We start from the raw sequence: 22,842 nt of genomic DNA on the forward strand, positions 1-22,842 counted from the left end.
ACTTGGTCTATCCCATTCTCCCTTTTTAAACAACGGTACAACATTAGCAGTTCTCCAACACCACACCTACAGCCAGAGGATTGGAAAATGATGGTCAGAGTCTCCACTATTTCCTATCTTGCATCAACAGCCTGGCGATTTATCTACTTTCAAAGATGCTGAACCCCTTAATCCTCTCTCCGTTTATCTCATCTAATATTTTGCACTCCTTAACTACAATGTCTGCATAAATGGGTCTTTTTCAGGTTGGCAGGCTATAATTAGTGAGGTGCTGCAAGGATCAGTGCTGGGGCCTCAGCTATTTGCAATCTATATTAATGACCGAGATGAAGAGACTGAGTGTAATGTATTCAAGTTTGCTGACGATACAAAGCTGGGTGGAACAGTAAGCTGTGAGGAGAACACAAAGTGCTGCAAAGGGATATAGATAGACTAAGTGAGTGGGCAGTAAGGTGGCAGATGGGAGTATAATGTGGGGAAATGTGAGATTATTCACTTGGTAGGAAAAATAGAATGTTTTTTAAATGGTGAGAAACTTTTAAATGTTGGTGTTCAGAGAGATTTGGGTGTCCTTATGTAAGAAACACAGAAAGCTAGCATGCAGGTACAGCAAGCAATAAGGAAGGCAAATGGCATGTTGGCCTTTATGGTAAAGGGATCGGAGTATAAGAGTAAGGAAGTCTTGCTACATTTGTACAGGGCCTTAATGAGACCACACCTGGAGTACTGTGCACAGTTTTGGTCTCCTTATCTAAGGAAGGATATACTTGCCTCGGAGGTGGTACAACAAAGGTTCACTAGATTGATTCCTGGGATGAGAGGACTGTCTTATGATAGATTGTATAGAATGGGCCTATACTCTGGAGTTTAGAAGAATGAAACATACAAGATGCTGAGAGGTTGTTTCCCCTGGAGAGACTAAAACTAGGGGGCACAGTCTCAGGATAAGAGGTAGGTCATTTAAGACCGAGATGAGGAGGAATTTGTTCACTCAGGGTTGTGAATTTTTGGAATTTTCTGCCCCAGAGGGCTGTGGATGCTGGGTCTCTGAATATATTCAAGGCTGAGATAGATAGACTTTTGGAGTCTAGGGAATACAAAGGATATGGAGATAGGGTGGGAAAGTGGAGTTGAGGTCGATGATCATCCATGATCTTAATTGAATGGCGAAGCAGGCTCGAGGGGCTGCAGGGCTTAATCCTGCTCCTATTTCTTATGTTCCTCTCTCGTAAAGAATGATGCAAAGTATTCATTAATGACCATGCTCTCGTCTTCCACCTCCATGCACGAGTTACCTTTTTGGTCTCTTAATAGACCAAACTCTCTCTAGTTATCCACTCTCTCTTTAGTTATCCACTTGCTCTTTATATATTCATAAAACATCTTTGGGTTTTCCTTTATTTTACTTGCCAATATTTTTTCATTCCTCTCTTTGCTTTCCTAAATTCCTTTTTAATTTCACCGCAGCACTTTCTATATTCCTAGGTTTTCTGCAGTATTTAGCTCTTGGTATCTGATGTAAGCTTTCTTTTGGTTGCCTTATCCTACCCTGTATGCCTCTTGACATCCAGGGGGCTTTAGATTTGGACATCCCACCCTTTTACTTTGTGGGAACATATTTGCTCTGAACCCTCACTATCTCCTTCTTGAATGCCTCCCACTGCTCTTCTCTGATTTACCTTCAAGTGCTAAATCGCATTTCAGCTTGGTAAAATTGGCCTTTCCCCAATTGAGAACCTTTACTCCTAGCCTTTCTTTGTCCTTTTCCATAACTACACTAAATCTAACTGAATTATGATCACTACCACCAAAATGCTCTCCCATTGATACCCCTTCTATTTGCCCAGCTTCATTCCCTAAAACAAAGTCCAGAATCACCCCCTTTCTTGTTGGGCTTGCTACATAATGGCTAAAAAAGTTCTCCTGAATGCATTTTAAGAATTCTGCACCCTCTATACCTTTTTCACTGATTCTATCCCAGTTAATATTAGGGTAGTTGAAATCCCCTACTATTACAGCCCTATTGTTTTTGCACTTCTCGGCAATTTGCCTATATAGTTGCTTTTCTATCTCCTGACTATTTGGTGGGGGTCTATAGTACACTCTCAGCAGTGTGATTGACCCGTTTTTGTTCTGAAGAACATATGGCCTCATTTGATGATCCTGCTAATATATTATTCGTCTTCACAGCTGTAATTGTTTCTTTAACCAATATTGTGACAACCCCTCCTCCTTTTTAATCCATCATCTGAAAACCCTGTAACCAGGAATGTTGAGCTGCCACTCCTGCTCTTCTTTCAGCCATGTCTTAGTAATAGCTATGATATCATACTTCCACATGTCTTTAAAGGTTACTCTTGCCCTAAAAAAATCAATGCAGATTTCAACTGTCTGCCTGATTGAGTTCCAAATGCATGTGGAATTCCCCTGCATGCAGATATCAAAGGGCTTAACTGGCATTGGATGGTTCAAAATACCAATGACCCAAATGTAGTGAAGAATATGGCGTGGGGTTTCATGCCAGTAGCCTTAGGCCATTTCTTATGATGATCTGTCCTGTTCCTTCAATATTGCTAGTATCTAGCCATGAGACGAAAAGTAAGAAGCGTAGAAAGTCAAAGCAGGAAAGGTATGCGATTCCTTTGAAAACCTGATCTACAGTTTATTGAAAAGCCCAATAAAGTTACTATAAACTCACTAGAAGCATTCAAGAATGGGAACAAAGGGAAGACATGGGTGGATATCAAATGCAACTGACTTATTTAATCTCCAACATGAAAGAAAGACTGAATTGTATTTTCCCTCAAGGATGAGGTGAAAATTGTCCAACTTGTTGCAGCTTGCAAGTCATGCTTTGATGTGGAAGTTCCTCATACTGCATTAGAAAAACACACCTTGGCATTAAGATCAAAAAGTTAGAAATTCTGGCAAGTTGTTTGTGAAGAGCACACTGACCCAAATATTAGTACATTGTTACTGAAGTGTAGTGTAGTGATCCCATCTTTTAACCTAGCTGTCCCATAAGGTGAAAAACTGCAAACTCTCAGTTGCTCCTTTGCATGAAAAATGCTTCTAGTGCACCCCCTCCACCCACACTAAATCCACTTTGTCTGATGCTAATTGCATTACAGAACTTTGAACACTACTGAATAAACTGAAGCATCTAGAACTTCAGACTTGGGTTTAAGCATAGTTAATCAACAGGAAACGTAATGTATGACATCTTCCTGTTGTTGGCAGTGATTAGGTGAGAACAGCCATGTAAGAAGTTGTTTTCACCATAATCTAGTATTGTGGCCTCTTACTAAATTATGAACTGGGATTTGTAGTATGTTTTTAACCTAGTTGCAGGATTTCACCTCCATAAGATAGTGCTAGAGTTCATGTCACCATATTACAAGAAGAACATCATAAGAACATAAGAATTAGGAACAGGAGTAGGCCATCTAGCCCCTCGAGCCTGCTCCGCCATTCAAAAAGATCATGGCTGATCTGGCCGTGGACTCAGCTCCACTTACCCGCCCGCTCCCCATACCCCTTAATTTCCTTATTGGTTAAAAATTTATCTATCTGTGATTTGAATACATTCAATGAGCTAGCCTCAACTACTTTCCTGGGCAGAGAATTCCACAGATTCACAACCCTCTGGGAGAAGAAATTCCTTTTCAACTCTGTTTTAAATTGGCTCCCCCGTATTTTGAGGCTGTGCCCCCTAGTTCTAGTCTCCCCGACTAGTGGAAACAACCTCTCTGTCCCTATCTTGTCTATCCCTTTCATTATTTTAAATGTTTCTATAAGATTACCCCTCATCCTTCTGAACTCCAACGAGTAAAGACCCAGTCTACTCAATCTATCATCATAAGGTAATCCCCTCATCTCCGGAATCAGCCTAGTGAATCGTCTCTTTACCCCCTCCAAAGCTAGTATATCCTTCCTTAAGTAAGGTGACCAAAACTGCACGCAGTACTCCAGGTGCGGTCTCACCAATACCCTGTACAGTTGCAGCAGGACCTCCCTGCTTTTGTACTCCATCCCTCTTGCAATGAAGGCCAACATTCCATTCGCCTTCCTGATTACCTGCTGTACCTGCAAACTAACTTTTTGGGATTCATGCACAAGGACCCCCAGGTCCCTCTGCACCGCAGCATGTTGTAATTTCTCCCCATTCAAATAATATTCCCTTTTACTGTTTTTTTTTTTCCCAAGGTGGATGACCTCACATTTTCCTACATTGTATTCTATCTGCCAAACCTTAGCCCATTCGCTTAACCTATCTAAATCTCTTTGCAGCCTCTCTGTGTCCTCTACACAACCCACTTCCCCACTAATCTTTGTGTCAGTGTAACAAAATTTGCAGATGACACAAAGATTATTGGGGAAGTGGGTTGTGTAGAGGACACAGAGGCTGCAAAGAGATTTAGATAGGTTAAGTGAATGGGCTAAGGTTTGGCAGATGGAATGCAATGTAGGAAAATGTGAGGTCATCCACCTTGATACTGGAAGAATTAAAGTGAAGTATCCATCTGATACCTAGCCTCCGGTTCCTGAGCTACAACGTGAGACTGCAGAAGCCGAGTTCCTTTAACCTGAGCAGGATGAGCAGTCAGTACTACACTGGGGGAAAACTGTTTACCATGGCCAGAGCATGATTGAGTGGAGGTGAAATGAAGTTCAGAAGAGGGAAGATGAATGGACAGAACAAATATAACTATTTCATAGGGAGATTGGTGAATTTTTGGAATAGATTGCCCAGAGAGATGATCAAAATGGATGGCAACAATCATTTTAAGATGGAGTTGAATAGGCATTTGGAATGAAAGTCAATTGAGGGATATAGTTGATGAACCATGTATTTTGCTTTTGTACTCTGGGGCTGGCTCAATGGATCAAAATTGTATTTTCTTGTATGTTCCTGTTGAGTGCTATTTGACTCCCCCCCCCCCCCCCCCCCCCCCGCTTTCCTGGCACAAATGTGCTTGCTTGAACTGAGTTTCTGATCTTAATCTTTGAGACTTAGTAGCCTTTAACACATACCTTTGTTACAAGTTGAGCTGCTATTGAGGTTATTGCTGTTCTGCAACTCATGATCTAATTGAAGTGATAGTAAAAGACTTGTAACATTAAGCTCTTCTACTTGGCAATTCATCTTTCTTTGTAAAAAGAGCCTGGCACAGATGGAATTGATAATTTCTGGGCCTTATCCACTAGAATCTGCCATGGGTTTATTAGCCTTGCTATATCCTGGGTGGCTTCATGTGACGAAGGAGTAAAATACCAGACACGTGCACTGTGGGTATAATCTCTACCTGCAGAAGTAAGTGTTCATGCCATTTGTTTTTGGACTGGCAAAGTGGCTTTTTAAACTTATCAGATATGATAACGTGTAGAGAAAACTAACTGATTTTGGTCCTGTAAAATTGGTCTTTATGGTTGCTGTCGACACAAGGTGCAGACAGAGTGACCTTTCCCACTGCTGTGGAATGTCCCAAGAAGCGTCCGCTTCTTCCTCGAGCAGAGGCCCAACCAGTACCCTACCACCACCACCCTCCTCCTCCACCTGGCTGAACTTGTTCTCACATTGAACAGCTCCTTTAACTTCACTTACTTTCTCCAAATTAAAGGTTTTGCTGTGGGAACCTAGCTATGCCTGCCTTTTTGTGGGATATGTGGAACATTCTTTGTTCCACACCTACTCGGGTTCCCTCCCTCACTACTTTTTCCGGTACATGATGACTGTATCAGTGCAGTTTCCTGCTCTCGCCCTGAACTAGAAAATTTCATTCACTTTGTATCCAATTTCCACCCTTCCCTCACCTTCACATGGTTCATCTGACTCTTCCCTTCCCTTCCTCGACTTATGTCTCCATTTCTGGGGATAGGCTATCGACCAGTATCCGCTATAAGCCCACTGACACCCACAGCTACCCACACTTCCTCCCACCCTGCATCCTGTAAGGACTCCATTCCATGCCCCTAGTCTCTCTGCATCTGTCACATCTGCTCTGACGACTCCACCTTTCGCACTAGTGCCTCTGACATGTCTTCCTTTTTCTTCAACCGAGGATTTTCTTCCGCTGCGGGTTAACATGGCCCTCGACCGTGTCTGTTCTATTTCCTGCACCTCTGCTCTCACCCCTTCCCCTCCCTCTCAGAACCACGACAGTGTTCCACTTGTCCCCACCTTTCATCCCACCAGTCTCCACATTCAACGGATCATCCTCCAGCGTGATCCCACCACCAATCACATCTTCCCCCTCCCCTCTCGGCATTCCGAAGGGACTGCTCCCTTTGCAACACCCTGGTCCATTCCGCAGTCACCCCCAGCACCCTGTCCCATGGCACCTTCCCGTGTAAGCTCAGGAGATGCAACATCTGCCCTTTTACCTCCTCCGTTCCAGGGCCTCAAATACTCCTTCCAGGTGAAACAGCGATTTACTTGTACTTCTTTCAATTTAGTATACTGTATTAGCTGCTCACGCTGTGATCTCCTCTACATTGGGAAGACTAAACGCAGATTGGGTGACCACTTTGCGGAGCACCCTCGTTCAGTCCGTAAGCGTGACCCTGAGTTTCACTTTAATTTCCCGCTCCAGTCCCACTCCGACATCTCCGTCGTCGGCTTCCTATACTGTTCCAATGAAACTCAACGCAAGCTCAAGAAACAGCACCTCATCTTTAGTTCAGGCACTTTACAGCCTTGTGGACTCAACATCGAGTTCAACAATTTCAGAGTATAACCTCTGCCCATTTTTGGCTCCGTTCTCTTCCCCGACCCCCGGGCCCCGGAATCTTATGTTTTATTTCTCTTTGACTTCAATGGCAGCTAGTAATTATTCTGCCATTCACACCCTATCTAGACTAACCTTTGTCTAACTTCTGCCATTGGCATTTCAATTCGGCCCATCATCCCTTATGTATCTCTAATCTCTTCTGCCTTCCACCCTATCACAGACCTTTCCTTTTGTTCTTTCTTCCCCTCCCCCTTTCAGTGCTCCTTAAGAATGTGCTCTTTGAGCATTCGCCAGTTCTGACGAAGGGTCATCAACCCGAAACGTTAACTGTGTTTTTCTCCCCACAGATGTTGCCTGACCCATTGAGATTGCCAGCATTTTCAGTTTTTAACCAGTAGATGCTGATTAATTCTGAACTTTTGTATTCAAAAGACAGTTTGTTTACAGTGCTATCTGAGAAAATTACGCAGGCAGGATAATCTTTGTAAAACTTCCATTGGTATTCCAGATTTTCTGGGGCTTGATACAGATGAATACAGTGGTTATATTCACTCTTATGTTCATGGCATGGTAAATTCGGCTCATGGTTTGTGGCGGCGCAAAAACGTAACCACTCTGCCCTCTAGTTTCACTGAGATTATGACTTCAGTCGTCGTGCAACACTCTGCTAGCGCCCCGGATGCAAAATACGGCCATAACACCTCATTAAATGCCCACCCAAGGAACATCTGGAAAAAAACAGCCAGGGTGCAGCAGGCGGTATTGGCAGCGTATTTAAATGGAGGGATGCAGATCCTACGTCACAGTTCACATTGACTGCCAAGATTGTGCACAGCACGCAGCGTGAAGGTCCGATTTGCAAACAGCACTTTTATCTGCCATGGTAGTGAGATAATTTAATGGGGGCATTACTGGTTCACCAGCGTCCCATGTATGTTGCTATTGCCAGGCAATGTCCAGCTAGAAGAAGGGCTGCTGGCCATGTCGGCCCACGGATGAGGGAAGGCCGAAGACATCTAGGAAGGAGGGTTTACACCCCACGGTTTTACAGGCACCAGCGCTCATACCTCCAACTCTCTGATGAGCAGTAGAAACATAGAAAATAGATGCAGAAGCAGGCCATTTGGCCCTTCGAGCCTGCACCACCATTCAATGAGATCATGGCTGATCACTCCCTCAATACCCCTTTCCTGCTTTTTCTCCATACCCCTTGATCCCTTTAGCTGTAAGGGCCATATATCCAACAAATATATCTAACGAAAGGCATCCACAATTCTCTGCAGTAAAGAATTCCACAGGTTAACAACTCTGCGTGAAGAAGTTTCTCCTCATCTCAGTCCTAAATGGCTTACCCCTTATCCTTAGACTGTCCCCTGGTTCTGGACTTCCCCAACATCGGGAACATTCTTCCTGCATCTAACCTGTCCAGTCCCATCAGAATTTTATATGTTTCTATGAGATCCCCTCTCATCCTTCTGAACTCCAGTGAATACAGGCCCAGTCGATCCAGTCTCTCCTCGTATGTCAATCCTGCCATCCCGGGAATTAGTCTGGTGAACCTTCGCTGCACTCCCTCAATAGCAAGAATGTCCTTCCTCAGATTAGGAGACCAAAACTGAACACAATATTCCAGGTGAGGCCTTACCAAGGCCCTGTACAACTGCAGTAAGACCTCCCTGCTCCTATACTCAAATCCCCTAGCTATGAAGGCCAACATACCATTTGCCGCCTGCATGCCAACTTTCAATAACTGATGTACCATGACACCCAGGTCTCGTTGCACCTACCCTTTTCCTAATCTGCCACCATTCAGATAATATTCTGCCTTCGTGTTTTTGCCCCCAAAGTGGATAACCTCACATTTATCCACATTATACTGCATCTGCCATGCATTTGCCCACTCACCTAACCTGTCCAAGTCCTCCTCACAGCTCACGCTGCCACTCAGCTTAGTGTCATCTGCAAACTTGGAGATATTACACTCAATTCCTTCATCTAATTCATTGATGTATATTGCAAATAGCTGGGGTCCCAGCACTGAGCCCTGCGGCACCCCCACTAGTCACTGCCTGCCATTCTAAAGAGGACCCGTTTATCCCAACTCTCTGCTTCCTGTCTGCCAAACAGTTCTCTATCCACATCAGTACATTACCCCCAATACCATGTGCTTTGATTTTGCACACCAATCCCTTGTGTGGGACCTTGTCAAAAGCCTTTTGAAAGTCCAAATACACCACATCCACTGGTTCTCCCTTATCCACTCTACTAGTTACATCCTCAAAAAATTCTAGAAGATTTGTCAAGCATGATTTCCCTTTCATAAATCCATGCTGACTTGGACCGATCCTGTCACTGCTTTCCAAATGTGCTGCTATTTCATCTTTAATAATTGATTCCAACATTTTCCCCACTACTGATGTCAGGCTAACCGGTCTATAATTCCCTGTATTCTCGGTTCCTCCTTTTTTTAAAAGTGGTGTTAGCTATCCTCCAGTCCATAGGAACTGATTCAGAGTCGATAGACTGTTGGAAAATGCTCACCAATGCATACACTATTCTAGGGGCACTTCCTTAAGTACTCTGGGATGCAGACTATCAGGCCCTGGGGATTTATCGGCCTTCAATCCCATCAATTTCCTTAACACAATTTCCCGACTAATAAGAATTTCCTTCACTTCTCACTAGACCCACTGTCCCCTAGTATTTCCGGAAGGTTATTTGTGTCTTCCTTCGTGAAGACAGAACCAAAGTATTTGTTCAACTGGTTTGCCATTTCTTTGTTCCCCATTATAAATTCACCTGATTCTGAATGCAAGGGACCTACATTTATCTTCACTAATCTTTTTCTCTTCACATATCTATGGAAGCTTTTGCAGTCAGTTTTTATGTTCCTAGCAAGCTTCCTCTCGTACTCTATTTTCCCCCTCCTAATTAAACCCTTTGTCCTCCTCTGCTGAATTCTAAATTTCTCCCAGTCCTCAGGTTTGCTGCTTTTTCTGGCCAGTTTATATGCCTCTTCCTTGGATTTAACACTATCCTTAATTTCCCTTGATAGCCACGGTTGAGCCGCCGCCCCCGTTTTATTTTTACTCCAGACAGGGATGTACTATTGTTGAAGTTCATCCATGTGATCTTTAAATGTTTGCCATTGCCTATCCACAGTCAACCCTTTAAGTATCATTCGTTAGTCTATTCTAGCCAATTCACGTCTTATACCATCGAAGTTACCTTTCCTTCAGTTCACGACTCTAGTCTCTGAATTAACTGTGTCACTCTCCATCTTAATAAAGAATTCTACCATATTATGGTCACTCTTCCCCAAGGGGCCTCGCACAACAAAATTGCTAATTAGTCCTTTCTCATTACATATCACCCAGTCTCGGATGGTCAGTCCTCTAGTTGGTTCCTCGACATAATGGTCTAGAAAACCATCCCTAATACATTCCAGGAAACCCTCCACAGCATTGCTACCAGTTTGGTATGCCCAATCTATATGTAGATTAAAGTCGCCCATGATGACTGCTATACCTTTATTGCACGCCTGCCTAATTTCTTGTTTGATGCTGTCCCCAACCCCTCTACTACTGTTTGGTGGTCTGTACACAACTCCCATTAGCGTTTTCTGCCCTTTGGTATTCCGCAGCTCCACCCATACAGTTTTCACATCCTCCAAGCTAATGTCCTTCCTTACTATTGTGTTAATTTCCTCTTTAACCAGCAGTGCTACCCCACCTCCTTTTCCTCTCTGTCTATCCTTCCTTAATGTTGAGTTCCCAGCCTTGGTCACCCTGGAACCATGTCTCCGTGATGCCAATTATATCATATCCACTAATTTCTGCCTGCGCAGTTAATTCGTCCACCTTATTACGAATACTCCTCACATTGAGGCAAAGAGCCTTCAGGTTTGTCTTTTTAACGCACTTTGCCCCTTTAGAATTTTGCTGTAATGTGGCCCTTTTTGATTTTTGCCTTGGGTTTCTCTGCCTTCCACTTTCACTTTTCTTCTTTCTATCTTTTGCTTCTGCCCCCATTCTACTTCCCTCTGTCTCCCTGCATAGGTTCCCATCCCCCTGCCATATTAGTTTAACCTGTCCCCAACAGTACCAGCAAACACTCCCCCTAGGACATTGGTTCCAGTCCTGCCCAGGTGCAGACCATCCGATTTGTACTGGTCCCACCTCCCCTAGAACTGGTTCCAATGTCCCAGGAATTTGAATCCCTCCCTTCTGCACCACTCCTCAAACCACATATTCATGTGAGCTATCCTGCAATTCCTACTCTGACTTGCACATGGCACTGGTAGCAATCCTGAGATTGCTACCTTTGAGGTCTTACTTTTTAATTTAACTCCTAGCCCCCTAAATTCAGCTTGTAGGACCTCATCCTGTTTTTTTTAACCTATATCGTTGGTACCTATATGTGCCACAACAACTGGCTGTTCACCCTTCCCCTCCAAAATGCGTGAGGAGGCTGCACTTCTTCCAAGAGTAAGTGCTGACAGAAATATGCCATTTCCTACAGGCAGACCAATGCCTGGACCGCTCTGGAGACAGCCTGCAATACTTCCCTCAACAGGTATCCGAATTCATTGTGGTGTGCTGCATGTTGCACAACTTGGCCATCATGAGGGGCTAGGCATTGCCGGTGGGGATTGCATGGAGTAAGAGAAGGATGATGAAGAGGAGCCTTGCGAGGCCTCCATTTGATAGCCGCACCATCCACGGGGGAGGCAGCATGAAGATGCTACCAGACCAAGAGTTGCAAGTCGCCAGCTCATAATGGGTCGGTTCTTCGAAATGGAGGAAACTGGGGATGGACCTAATACTCGAAAAGCTGTGTGCCCCCATAAAGGCTCATCCCCCATGAAAGTTGGAATGATACACAAGACACCAATGGCAAAGGATGAATCCTAAATTTTACTGTAACAAAGTAACAAAAACTCCCCCCACCGAAATCAAACCATACAATATACAACGTAACGTTGCAGGGCACTGAACAACAGCAATGAAGTTCCTTAAATAAACAAAACTTTTTTAACGCAGTGATTTTCGGCTGGGGCGCAAAAACTTCCTTGTGCGCCCCCAATCATGGAACCGAATTTTTTGCCGAATTTTGTAGACAAAAGCACTGACTTTTTTTCAGGCGGTATCAGGGATGCCATTACCGCCTTGAAATCATTAAAGCTGAAAATACAGCCCTTTGTATCTCACCCACTCAAACTGAGTTTTTATTCACCTTGTATTTGCTCTTGCAGTTAACTTTGTCATGTATTTTGCCCAGCTTGGATACTATTACCAACTGAATGTAACTGCAGAGAAGCTTGGTACCCTTTTCGAAGAGCGGTGAATGAGAAGTTTCTTGACTGATATTTTGTGGATTTTATTCCACTGCTTTGACCATCTGTCAGCCCATTGCTAAATTATATAATTATCTGTCTTCACCTTTTCTTTGATCTTCCTTTTGGTGGTTAGGTCTAGAATTTAGATGTTCATATGGAAGGTCAGCAACACATTGGCCCTTGTATAGGTTGTTGATTTGTTGCAAAAATGTTTAAGTCGAGTGTGGCTGGGAGCTCAAGTTTGACATGTGACTCGTATGCATGTTAGTACAGTAATTTGAACCAGAGCTATAAATGAAAAGCAAATTGTTAATTCATCTAAATGGGAAACTTGCATATGAAGAAGTAATGGCGATATCACTGGCCTCTTGCGATTGTTGCTTTCTTCCCAATTCTGTAAGAATTGCATATGAATACTTGACTATGCAAATATAAATTTTACAGCAGTTTTCAGAGTTAATTTCCCCTGAATGTTGATTAATATTATTTTACAAATTGGAATGATCTAGTTATGATGCAGATTTATGCAGCGAAGACTAGTTTTTCGTGACTTTTTTTTTGTAACTAATTTTTACACTTCAAAGCGAGTAGTCTGGTCAGCCTCTCAGCGACTGCATCCAATTGTACACTGACGTCGGTTTCCACATGTACGCTTACAATAGCGAGCTCTACCGTGTCACCACCACCTCTCTTAACCCCCTCCAATGTCTCTGATCTGTCACGCTGCTTGTCTGACATCTTCAACAACAACAACTTGCATAGCGCCTTTAACATAGTAAAATGTCCCAAGGCACTTCACAGGAGTGATAAGACAAAAAAAAATTGACACCGAGCCACGTAAGAAGAAATTATGGCAGATGACCAAAAGCTTGGTGAAAGTGGCAAGTTTTAAGGACCGTCTTAAAAAAGGAAAAAGAGGTGGAGAGGTTTAGGGAGGGAGTTTGAGCTTAGGGCCCAGGCAGCTGAAGGCACGGCCACCAATAGTTGAGCAATTATAATCGGGGATGCTCAAGGGGGCAGAATTTGAGGAGCGCATATATCTTGGGGGATTGTGAGGCTGAAGGAGATTACAGCGACAGGGATGAGTGAGGCCATGGAAGGATTTGTAAACAAGGATGAGAATTTTGAAATCTAGTACTGGATGAGCAGAAATTGCCTCCCTATTTAAATGTTGGCAATACCAAATTCATTGTCTATTGTCTTTGGTCTCCACCACAATCTCCGTTCCCTAGCCACCGACACCATTCCTCTTGTCTGGCCACTGTCTGAGACTGAACACAACCACTTGGAACCTTGGTGTCCTGTTTGACCCCGAGCTGAGCTTCCGACCCCATATCCTTGAAGGGCTGAGTGGCCTACTCATACTCCTATTATGTTCTTATCACCAAGACCGCCGCCTTCCACCTCTTACACCATCTGTCTCTGTCCCTGCATCAACTCATCTGCTACTAATACCCTCATCAATGCTATTGTTACCTCTAAACTCTACTATTTCACTGCTTTCCTGGCCAGCCTCTTGCCTTGTACCCTCTGTAAACTTGAGCTCATCCAAAACTCGGCTGCCCATATACTAACTTGCACCATGTCTCATTCACCTATCATCCCTGTGCTCACTGACCGACATTGGCGCCTGGTCCGGTAATGCCTCGTTTTTAAAATTCTCGTCCTTGTTTTCAAATCCCTCCATGGCCTTGCCCCTCCCTATTTCTGTAATTTCCTCCAGCCCTACAACCTTCCAAGATTTCTGCGCTCCTTCAATGGTGGCCTCTTGCGCATCCATGATTATATCACTCCACCATTGGTAGCTGAACACACGGCTGCCTAGGTCCCAAGTTCTGGAACTCCCTCCCTAAACCCCTCTACCTCTTCCTACACTTTTAATGCGACCCTTAAAACATACCTCTTTGATCAAGCTTTTGGTCACATGTCATATCTCCTTATGTTATCTATATACCTTATTACTTCTAAGAGGGTTACAAGATCTGTTGCATGATTTTGAAAGCAGAAACATTTTTGAAGTTTGAATTTGTTTACTTTTCAGTAAAAGGAATAAAAAGGGTGAAAAAAATGGCAAAGGATTGCGGCATTTCTCAATGAAGGTCTGCGAGAAAGTGCAGCAGAAAGGAACAACTACCTACAATGAGGTGGCAGATGAACTAGTGGCAGAATTCAGTAACACCAACAACCAGGAATCGGGCTCTGATGAAGTAAGGCGCTACTGATATTTAGCAGGTTAAAGGTGGCTGCATTTTTGTTTAACATAAAATAGTAACTCGTCGTAGAGCTCTTCATATATCTAGATGGAAGAATTTGATTTTAATCATGGATATTTGTGTGCAGCAGACAGTCCTACAATGAACAAGACTGTGAAATAAGATCTTGCCTGCTCAATGAAAACTTTCTGTAACCGTAATATAAAGGATATTTGAATATTCTTCTTCAACACACACACCTTTTGTTGATGGTGAGAGAGGGAAGCAAATGAGAAAAGGCTGGATTTTATTTTTTTCCTTTCTCCTGACATCAGAACACAGGCTGACCTGAGTCCACCCGATGGGGTTGTCAAAAGCTTGGTTGACTACATAGTGGGGAGCGTGGAGTACATTGCATCGGCGTAGAAGGTCTGGGTAAAACTGAATTTAATCATTGTTTTGTTGCTGAATTGGGAGTGAAAATGTGAAGGAAACGCGAATGTGGTGCACATCCATAGCCATTTAATGAATTGGTGAAGAACTTGGCAAAGCATAGAATTCAGGTTGTTAATCGGCAAACAATTTACTTCACTGACTGACCTGACTGGGAGAAAAACAAAGCACAAAGACGGAGAGAATAGTAACAGGTGCTCACTCTTGGAGCAAAAGAAAGCCGTACAAGTGGCAAAGTCCTATAATTGAAGAGCTTAAGGAAATTAAGGGATCAATAATGGATCATTGGATTTGAATCTGTCATAAAGGGTGGGGAAGGAACTTTCCCAGCTGATTATGGTCAGAATATGAAATAGAGTCCAGGAAGATGAAAGATTAACTGGAGAGCTGGATACTTTGTGATTGAGAGTTGACAGAGGAGGTAAAATTGGCTGTTAGACAAATGAAAATAGAAACACCTTGAAAGTATGTGGAATTGCTGCAGAGATGCTTAAAGGTGGTGTAAGAGTTTCACTTATCCAGTCTAATGAAAGGCAAGCATATTTGGTTTGAAAGTTGGCAGCAGGAATGCTGATCTTGAAAAATCGGTCATCTTTGTGTGCTGGAACTCTGCCCGAGAAGTGTTTGCTGGAGTGCTCGTGAATAGGGATAGAAAGATGTGGAGACCGTCTGGTTTCAGAAGAGGATGCAGATATGAATGGACTTGAATGTTAGGGGTATGATTAAGATGTTTGCAGATGACACTAAAATAGGCTGTGTAGTTGATAATGAAGAAGAAAGCTGCGGACTGCAGGAAGATAACAATGTACTGGTCGGGTGGGCGGAACAGAGGCAAATAGAATTCAATCCGGATAAGTGTGAGAATGCATTTGGGGAGGTCTAACAAGACAATGGAATACACATTAAATGGTACGACACCGAAAAGTGTAGAGGATCAAAGGGACCTTGGGTGTGCAGGTCCACAGATCCCTGAAGGTAGCAGGCCAGGTAGATAAGGTGGTGAAGAAGGCATATGGAATACTTGCATTTATTAGTCGAGGCATGAAGTACAAGAGCAAGGAGGTTATGCTTGAACTGTATAAAACACTGGTTAGGCTGCAGCTGGAGTACTGTGTGCAGTTCTGGTCACCACATTACAGGAAAGATGTGAATGCACTGGAATGGGTGCAGAGGAGAGTTACAAGAATATTGCCTGGACTGGAGAATTTTGGCTATGAGGAAAGATGCTGGGTCTGTTTTCTTTGGAACAGAAGAGGCTGAGAGGAGACCTGATTGAGGTATATAAAATTATGAGGGGCCTGGATAGAGTGGAGTGACATGTTTCCCTTGGCAGAGGGGTCAACAACCAGGGGGCATAGATTTAAAGTAATTGCGGGGGGGGGGGGGGGGGGGAAGGGTGGAGATATGAGGGGAAATTTCTTTACCCAGAGGGTGGTGGGGGTCTGGAACTCACTGCCTGAAAGGGTGGTAGAGGTAGAAAGCCTCACCACATTTAAAAAATACTTGGATGTGCACTTGAAGTGCCGTAATCTACAGGGCTACGGACCAAGAGCTGGAAAGTGGAATTAGGCTGGATAGCTCTTGGTCGGCCGGTATGGACACAATAGACTGAAATGGCCTCCTTCCTTGCTGTAAATTTCTATGATATGCTGACCAGACCTGTGCATGAAGGGAGGTGATTAAGACATGATCATGTTGAACACAACTGTGATTGTTGGGTATTAACTCTGCAGAATTGTGACCCTTAAAGTGTATGGCCAACATATGAAGAATGTTTAATTACTTTGCTTGACCATTGTTTGCTGCTTTCTTGTTAACAAATTGAATTTGCTGAAAAAATAATTAGGAGCTCAACTTCTACTTCTCAGAGGCTAAGATTATACAAGGGGCTTTGCAGAAAAATGAAGAAAGGCTAAAAAATGTAGGCACTGATTGTGTGAAAATGGATGAGTTTGTGTGGGGAGTTGTGTGCAAATTGAAATGTAAACAGACAATGGAGATGCATTGCTGCACCTGGAAGGGCCAGGCCATCAAAGCCACTGGAGAAGGAGGTGTGAAGAGAGTGTATGAGGCTAGTGTCCATTATGCACTTATACATCCTGGCCAGAGCTGCGTACTGCTGTATGCAGAAGCATGAGCTGGATACTTGTGAATATCCTGTGCGAGAAAGATATTTGGTATCCCTGTGATAGTGATCAACATGGAAGTTGTGAAGAGTGGCCTGTGGATAGTAATGGTCTGTGCTATAGCAAGAATATTATGTGCCTTACAATTGATAACCTTGGTAGGTGATCAAATGGGTCCCCAGCTGGAAAATACAGGAAAGCCAAAAGCGAAATGGAGAGACAAGTGTACAAAATGGGATGAATGGAAGAGTGGGAGCTGGGGGGTTGGGAAGAGCGATGGTGATGAGCTTTTCTGACATCTGTATCAACCATGGTTATGATTGACCAAACATTCGAACCTACACTGAATGAGTGCGCAGTTTGCCCTTCTGACAGACTATCTCCATCAGTTACGCAACCATTTTATGTTTGCTAATGTAACTCTGGCAATGTCTTTTAAAAGAGGCAAGCGAACTGTGCCGCACAAATAGTTGGCTCTAAACCAGAACCTTCCTATCTGTTGCTGAATTGTCTCAGCTGGATGAGTTTTATCCATTCTCAATGGATTTTAAATAGATGATTGGGAAGCAAGGTGCTTCTCCTGTGGGTTGGGAATGGGAAGAAAATGAGAGAACTGTCTTGTTCCTTCTCAACCCGCTCTTTAATTTTTCTTCCTACTGAACAGGGTGAGATTGTTGGCAGCAATATGCAGTCCACAATGTCGTGGCTGGAAGAGACCCCTCAGCAAGGGAACACAAATTAAGTGTGTGCAGTTAAGAATGAATTACAAAGGTATATTGCATGGTAGAATATCTCTCCTCTTCTTGGTGGGCACACTGGCCCAGAGCATTCTGTGTTTGGGTGATTTAGTTTTTTTTTTAGTTTAATACTGCTGCATCTAGTTCCTTCCACTAGAGGACGTATGTGAACTATGTAATAAAAGTTCTCTTGTGGCAGACTGTAAAGTCTTCTTGGTCAAGTAGTCGGTTAATGCTTCTCATTGATAATGACATCTTTTGCTAGTATGATAGGTTCACTTTTAAAATTTCAATTTAATTTGATAACCACTGGAATAGAAATGATTTGTGTTTATAACTTTGATCAAATTACTTTGGTATTGGAACAGTAGTAGGCCATTCAATTCCTCAAACTTGTTTCTTTATCATTGTTGAGTTTTCACCACCTTGTATTTCAGATCAATATGTGACAGCTATTTGTATCCTTAAGCTTCATTTAGTGAGATTTTATTATAGCTTATTGGGGCTGCAGCACCCTATAAAACGAAGGCAGATGAATAATTTGCTTTTCTTCAATTTCTGCATTTTATGGAAAATTGACAATTCCTAACTCTTTCCAAGTAGAGTTCAGCAATTCAAATATAGTCCGTCTATGCTGCTTCCCACCGGTAATGACATCTTTTGCTAGTATGATAGGTTTGCTTTTTTAAAATTTCAATTTAATTTGATAACCAGTGGAATAGAAATGATTTGTGTTTATAACTTTGCTCAAATTACTTTGCTATTGGAACAGTAGTAGGCCATTCAATCCCTCAAGTTTGTTCTGTTCAATGAGATTATGGTTGATCTGTATCCTAACTCAATTCACATGCCTTGGCTCCATATCCCTTAATACCCTTGGCTAGCAAAAATCTTTTTGATCTCAGATTTAAAATTATAAAGCATCTACTTTTTGTGGGAAAGTGTGTCACACTTCTACCACCCTTATGAATCAAATCATCCCTTAATCTTCTATTATCCAGGGAATCCAAGCCTTAGTTTATGCCATTTCTCCTCATAATTTAACTGTTGGAAACTCGATACCATTTACGTAAATCTGCATTGCACTCCTTCCAAGGCCAATATATGGTGCACAGGTCTGCATAGTACTCAAGATGTAGTCTAACCAGGGCTTTGTATAGTGATAGCAAAACTTTCTCCCATTTATATTCTAGCCCTCTAGATATAAAAGCTACCATTCCATTAGACTTTGATTTTTTTTTGTGTATCTGACCACTTTGTTTTACTGATCTGTGTACGTGTACGTGGACCACTAAATCTCTTTGCGCCTCCACTGTTCCTAGCTTTTCGGCAATTTAAAAACAAACTTCTGTCCTTTTTGGGTCCAGAATGGATGACCTCATACTTAACTGTTGAAATCCATCTACCACAGCTTTGCCCACTCACTTAATCTATCAATGTCTCTTTTTAATTTTATGCTGCAGTCCATGTTACTTGCTATGCCACCAATCTTTGTGTCTTTGGCAAACTTGGATATATGGCTATCTATTGTGTTGTCTTAATAAATATAGTGAATAGTTGAGGCACCAGCACAGATCCTTGTGGGACACCACTAGTCACTTCCTTCCAATTCGAGTATATTCCCATTATCCCTACCGCCTAACCAATCTCCTAACTTGGTTATGAAGCAAATGGAAGAGTACCTTATCTCCTTGAGTCAAGTGTGCAAATTCTACCTGTTTAACCTTTTAGAATTGTTTGGAAAGTTTGTCCGGACTTTTAAACATTTATTTATGGCTTTACTTTTAATCTCTGAAAAATATATTCATACTGTTGCATCAATGTGATCATCAGTCATTAACATTGTCTACTGCCTACATATACTGTTTTGCCCTCTGAAAACAAAAAAATTGTTTTAAACATCAATGCCTCCAGTCATCCAGAGCAATGGTTCTTAAATGTTCCTGACAATTATTTGCATGTAATATTTCACTGCTCTCTATAATGAGGAGTTTCTGGGAGAGGCTACAAAGGATGGACATTTCTCACGTTTGGTGGGGTGAATGGGAAGATGACCCCTGTATGTTTATCTGTGAATACAATGTGTTCTGCTAAGCACACAGACCAGGATATTACCATCCTTGGATTCAGCATGCGATAGTGTCGCCATCACAGTTGGCTTCGGTGTTCCTAGACAAGGCAGGGAACAAAATAGTCAGCTTTAGGTGTTGACTCTTGATCAGTATTCAGTGGCTGTAAAGTTGTCTTGGTCAAGTAGTCTGTTAATGCCCACTGTCTGTGTTCACTCATGGCCATTTGGGCAGGGTATTAAACTGCTGTGCTGCAGTGTGAATCACTACTTCAGGACAGGAGTGATTTTCTTTGAAAAATCAAAAACATGAGAACCCAATTTTGTTTATCTGCAGTTATACTTTGCAACCTACTATTTACTTGTTTGTCTGTGTGCTGTTTTCTTTTCTTGGTATTTTTAACCTGCTTTTGGAGAAAAGGAACCTGTGCTGCAGCAAAATGGTAATTGAAATTTTGGGGAATTCCTCATAGGCCTTGGAAAGATTGAATTGTCTTGACAATTCCTTCCCCTTGAACTATTTGATTCTTGATGAGGGACCTTGTTAAAATAACGCAATCCAGTACTCCAGAGAGAAAGAATGGGTATCTGTTCCAGTCTGAAACAGTCGAATTTTGGACAGCTTAAAGTTGTACTTTTTTTAATTGACCCCTCCATGCACTGTTCTGCAGCTAAGGATTGGCAGGTAACTAGCTTGCAAGCTGCTCAACCAAGGCTTTCATATTCCTCCCATTTGTAGAAGTGCCTAGTCTGAGCTTGGCTCTTCTACAAGTGCCCTTTCCCAACAAGCACACATGTAACCATCACAGAATGGTGTAATTGCATCTGTGATATTGCTTTTACTGAAACGAATACAAATCCATAGGAATATTTTTAATTTGAAGTAAATTAGATTGTATTCAGTGATATTTTTATGCAAACTCTAATTGACAGCAAGGATATGATCAAAAGAATATAAGACGTCGTGTATATGATGCCTTGAATGTGCTCATGGCAATGAACATCATCTCTAAAGAGAAGAAAGAAATCAAGTGGATAGGACTTCCCACAAACTCAGCTCAAGAGTGCCAGAATCTAGAGGTGAGTACAGTGACTTTTTGTGCCTCTGAATCATAGTATATAGCCAAGACATGCAGACTGTTACATATTTTGGTGTACTAAGATTGATGCATTCTGGCTCTACAATTCTGTTGTAGTATGCAGTTAGCAATTAGGGATTCTTTCGCACAGTTCAGTTACGATTTCGGACTCCTGTTGCTTTTCTCCTATTGTAAGTATACTTTCACTTTTCCCCTCTTCTCGTTTTACCCCGCTCAGTCTCCCACCTGCCAGCCTGCTCTGTACATTTTGTCTGACTGAAGGCCAACTAGTCCTTGTCACTGTTTTTGCTGCCTTTGGAATACCCATTCAATTCCTATTTGGCTTGAGGGAAGATTGATTTTCTCTCTCTTTGCCCTCCCCCCACCTTTTAACTTCAACCATAGCTGCAATTTCTTTTTTTGTTTGTTTTTTCTGAAACTTTGTGGGGGACCACCTTGCAACATTTTTGTGCTGCCTCTTAGCAATGTGACAGAATATGTATCTTATCCAAGAGAAAATATCCTTCCATTTGTATTTACTCTGCTCATGTCCTTGCTATTCAGTTCATCAATTTGAAAGTCTCATTCATTTTTGAATTTTTTTTTTTGTATAGAGTTTAAATGCAGCTTTGAATTGTCTTCAACCCTCACATATCTGCGCTTCTCCAAATCTGGCCTCTTGCACGTCACTGATTTTAATCACTCCACCATTGATGGTCGTGCCTTCAGCTGTCGAGGCTCTAGAATTCCCTCCCTAAACACCTGCCTCTTCTCCTGTAAGATGCTCCTTAAAACCCACCTCTTTGAGGACCTATCCTAATATCTTGCATGGCTTTGTGTCAAATTTTGTTTTAATAATGCTTCTGTGAAGCTCCTTGGGATGTTTTACGATGTTAAAGGCGCTATATAAGTGCAAGTTGTTGACTTGTAGTTTCCAGCAAGTGATGGGAACTTTTGTTTTATTTTTATATTGAATAGATGGAGAAACGGAGGAAAATGGAAATGATTAAACAGAAACAGTCACAACTTAAGGAGTTACTACTGCAGGTAAAATAAAACTACAAAAATGTGCAACATTGTACAGTTTTCATTACTGCCTTGCAAATCCATGTGATGGGTAAATTTATTGGCACGACTCATCCAAAGGAATGCCTTTTTCCAAAATCTTGCCTCGCTTACAACTTTATTGTAGTTCTCAATAATATTTTTGAACAGTTGTAGTGCTATAAGAGTTTTACAGAAGATTCCACAGACTGTCAAAGGTCTTCTTGAAAGGTGTCAGCTTTGGCTCAGTGGTAGCACTCTCACTTCTGTGTCAGAAGGTCACTGGTAAATGTAGAAGATCCTGTGGCACTATTTGAAGAAGAGATGGGACATTCTCTCAGTGTCATGGTCAATATTTATCCTTGGCTGAAAGGCTTGCGTGAAGGGATGCTTTTGTGAGAATGAAGAGAAGAGGCAGAGGAAATTTAAATTACATTTCAGTTGCTAGGTTTTATTGAGTACATAACTGTGTTTAAATTGCAGCCATTTATGTTTTGCAGCAAATTGCCTTTAAGAATCTGGTTCAGCGAAATCGCCTTGTAGAACAGCAGTCTGGCAGGATTCCTCCTCCCAATACTGCCATTCAACTGCCCTTCATTTTAATCAACACCAGCAAAAAAACAATCATAGACTGCAGTATCTCTCCTGACAAGTAAGTATGATAAAGCTGGCTATGTTTTATATGATGAGAAAACTTGGCTTGTTCATCAATTACATTGCACAAAATTGTACGTCTTGTTGAACTAGGAATGCCTCTCCTCAAACCGTAAGATGCTGTGTATTGTAGTTTGTGATATGACCAGAAAAGGTAATCGTGAAGTCTGATGGTGTAGATTTTTTTTAAAGAAAGCATCAAACTGTGTTTTATGTAAACTGTTTTTTAAATTTGAATTTTACTGCTTTTTTTCTGATTTTTAAATTTCTACTTTGTAATCAAAGAATGAAAAATTTGCATGTTTTCCTTTATCACAAAAGCCATTAATTAATCTTTGGAGATTATATTTGACATCCTGAGAAGGTATCACATATTATCAGCACTTGAAATATAGTCTCGCAAGATTAAAAGGTCTATTT

The 22,842-nt window shown here is 42.1% G+C and overlaps 1 protein-coding gene across 4 annotated transcripts in view; it reads left to right on the plus strand.

Moving 5' to 3' along the window:
- tfdp1a (transcription factor Dp-1, a) overlaps window positions 1-22,842 on the plus strand; it is a 153,862-nt gene that overhangs the window by 108,863 nt on the left and 22,157 nt on the right. For all 4 annotated transcript variants that reach the window (XM_070882810.1, XM_070882812.1, XM_070882809.1 and 1 more), the window contains 4 exons: window positions 14,111-14,276; window positions 20,579-20,725; window positions 21,703-21,771; window positions 22,269-22,420. In XM_070882810.1, coding sequence (XP_070738911.1) covers window positions 14,111-14,276; window positions 20,579-20,725; window positions 21,703-21,771; window positions 22,269-22,420 — 534 coding nt within the window. The remainder of the gene's footprint in view (window positions 1-14,110; window positions 14,277-20,578; window positions 20,726-21,702; window positions 21,772-22,268; window positions 22,421-22,842) is intronic.

The sequence above is a fragment of the Pristiophorus japonicus genome, chromosome 6 (assembly GCF_044704955.1).
Source record: "Pristiophorus japonicus isolate sPriJap1 chromosome 6, sPriJap1.hap1, whole genome shotgun sequence".
NCBI classification, from domain to species: Eukaryota; Metazoa; Chordata; class Chondrichthyes; family Pristiophoridae; genus Pristiophorus; species Pristiophorus japonicus.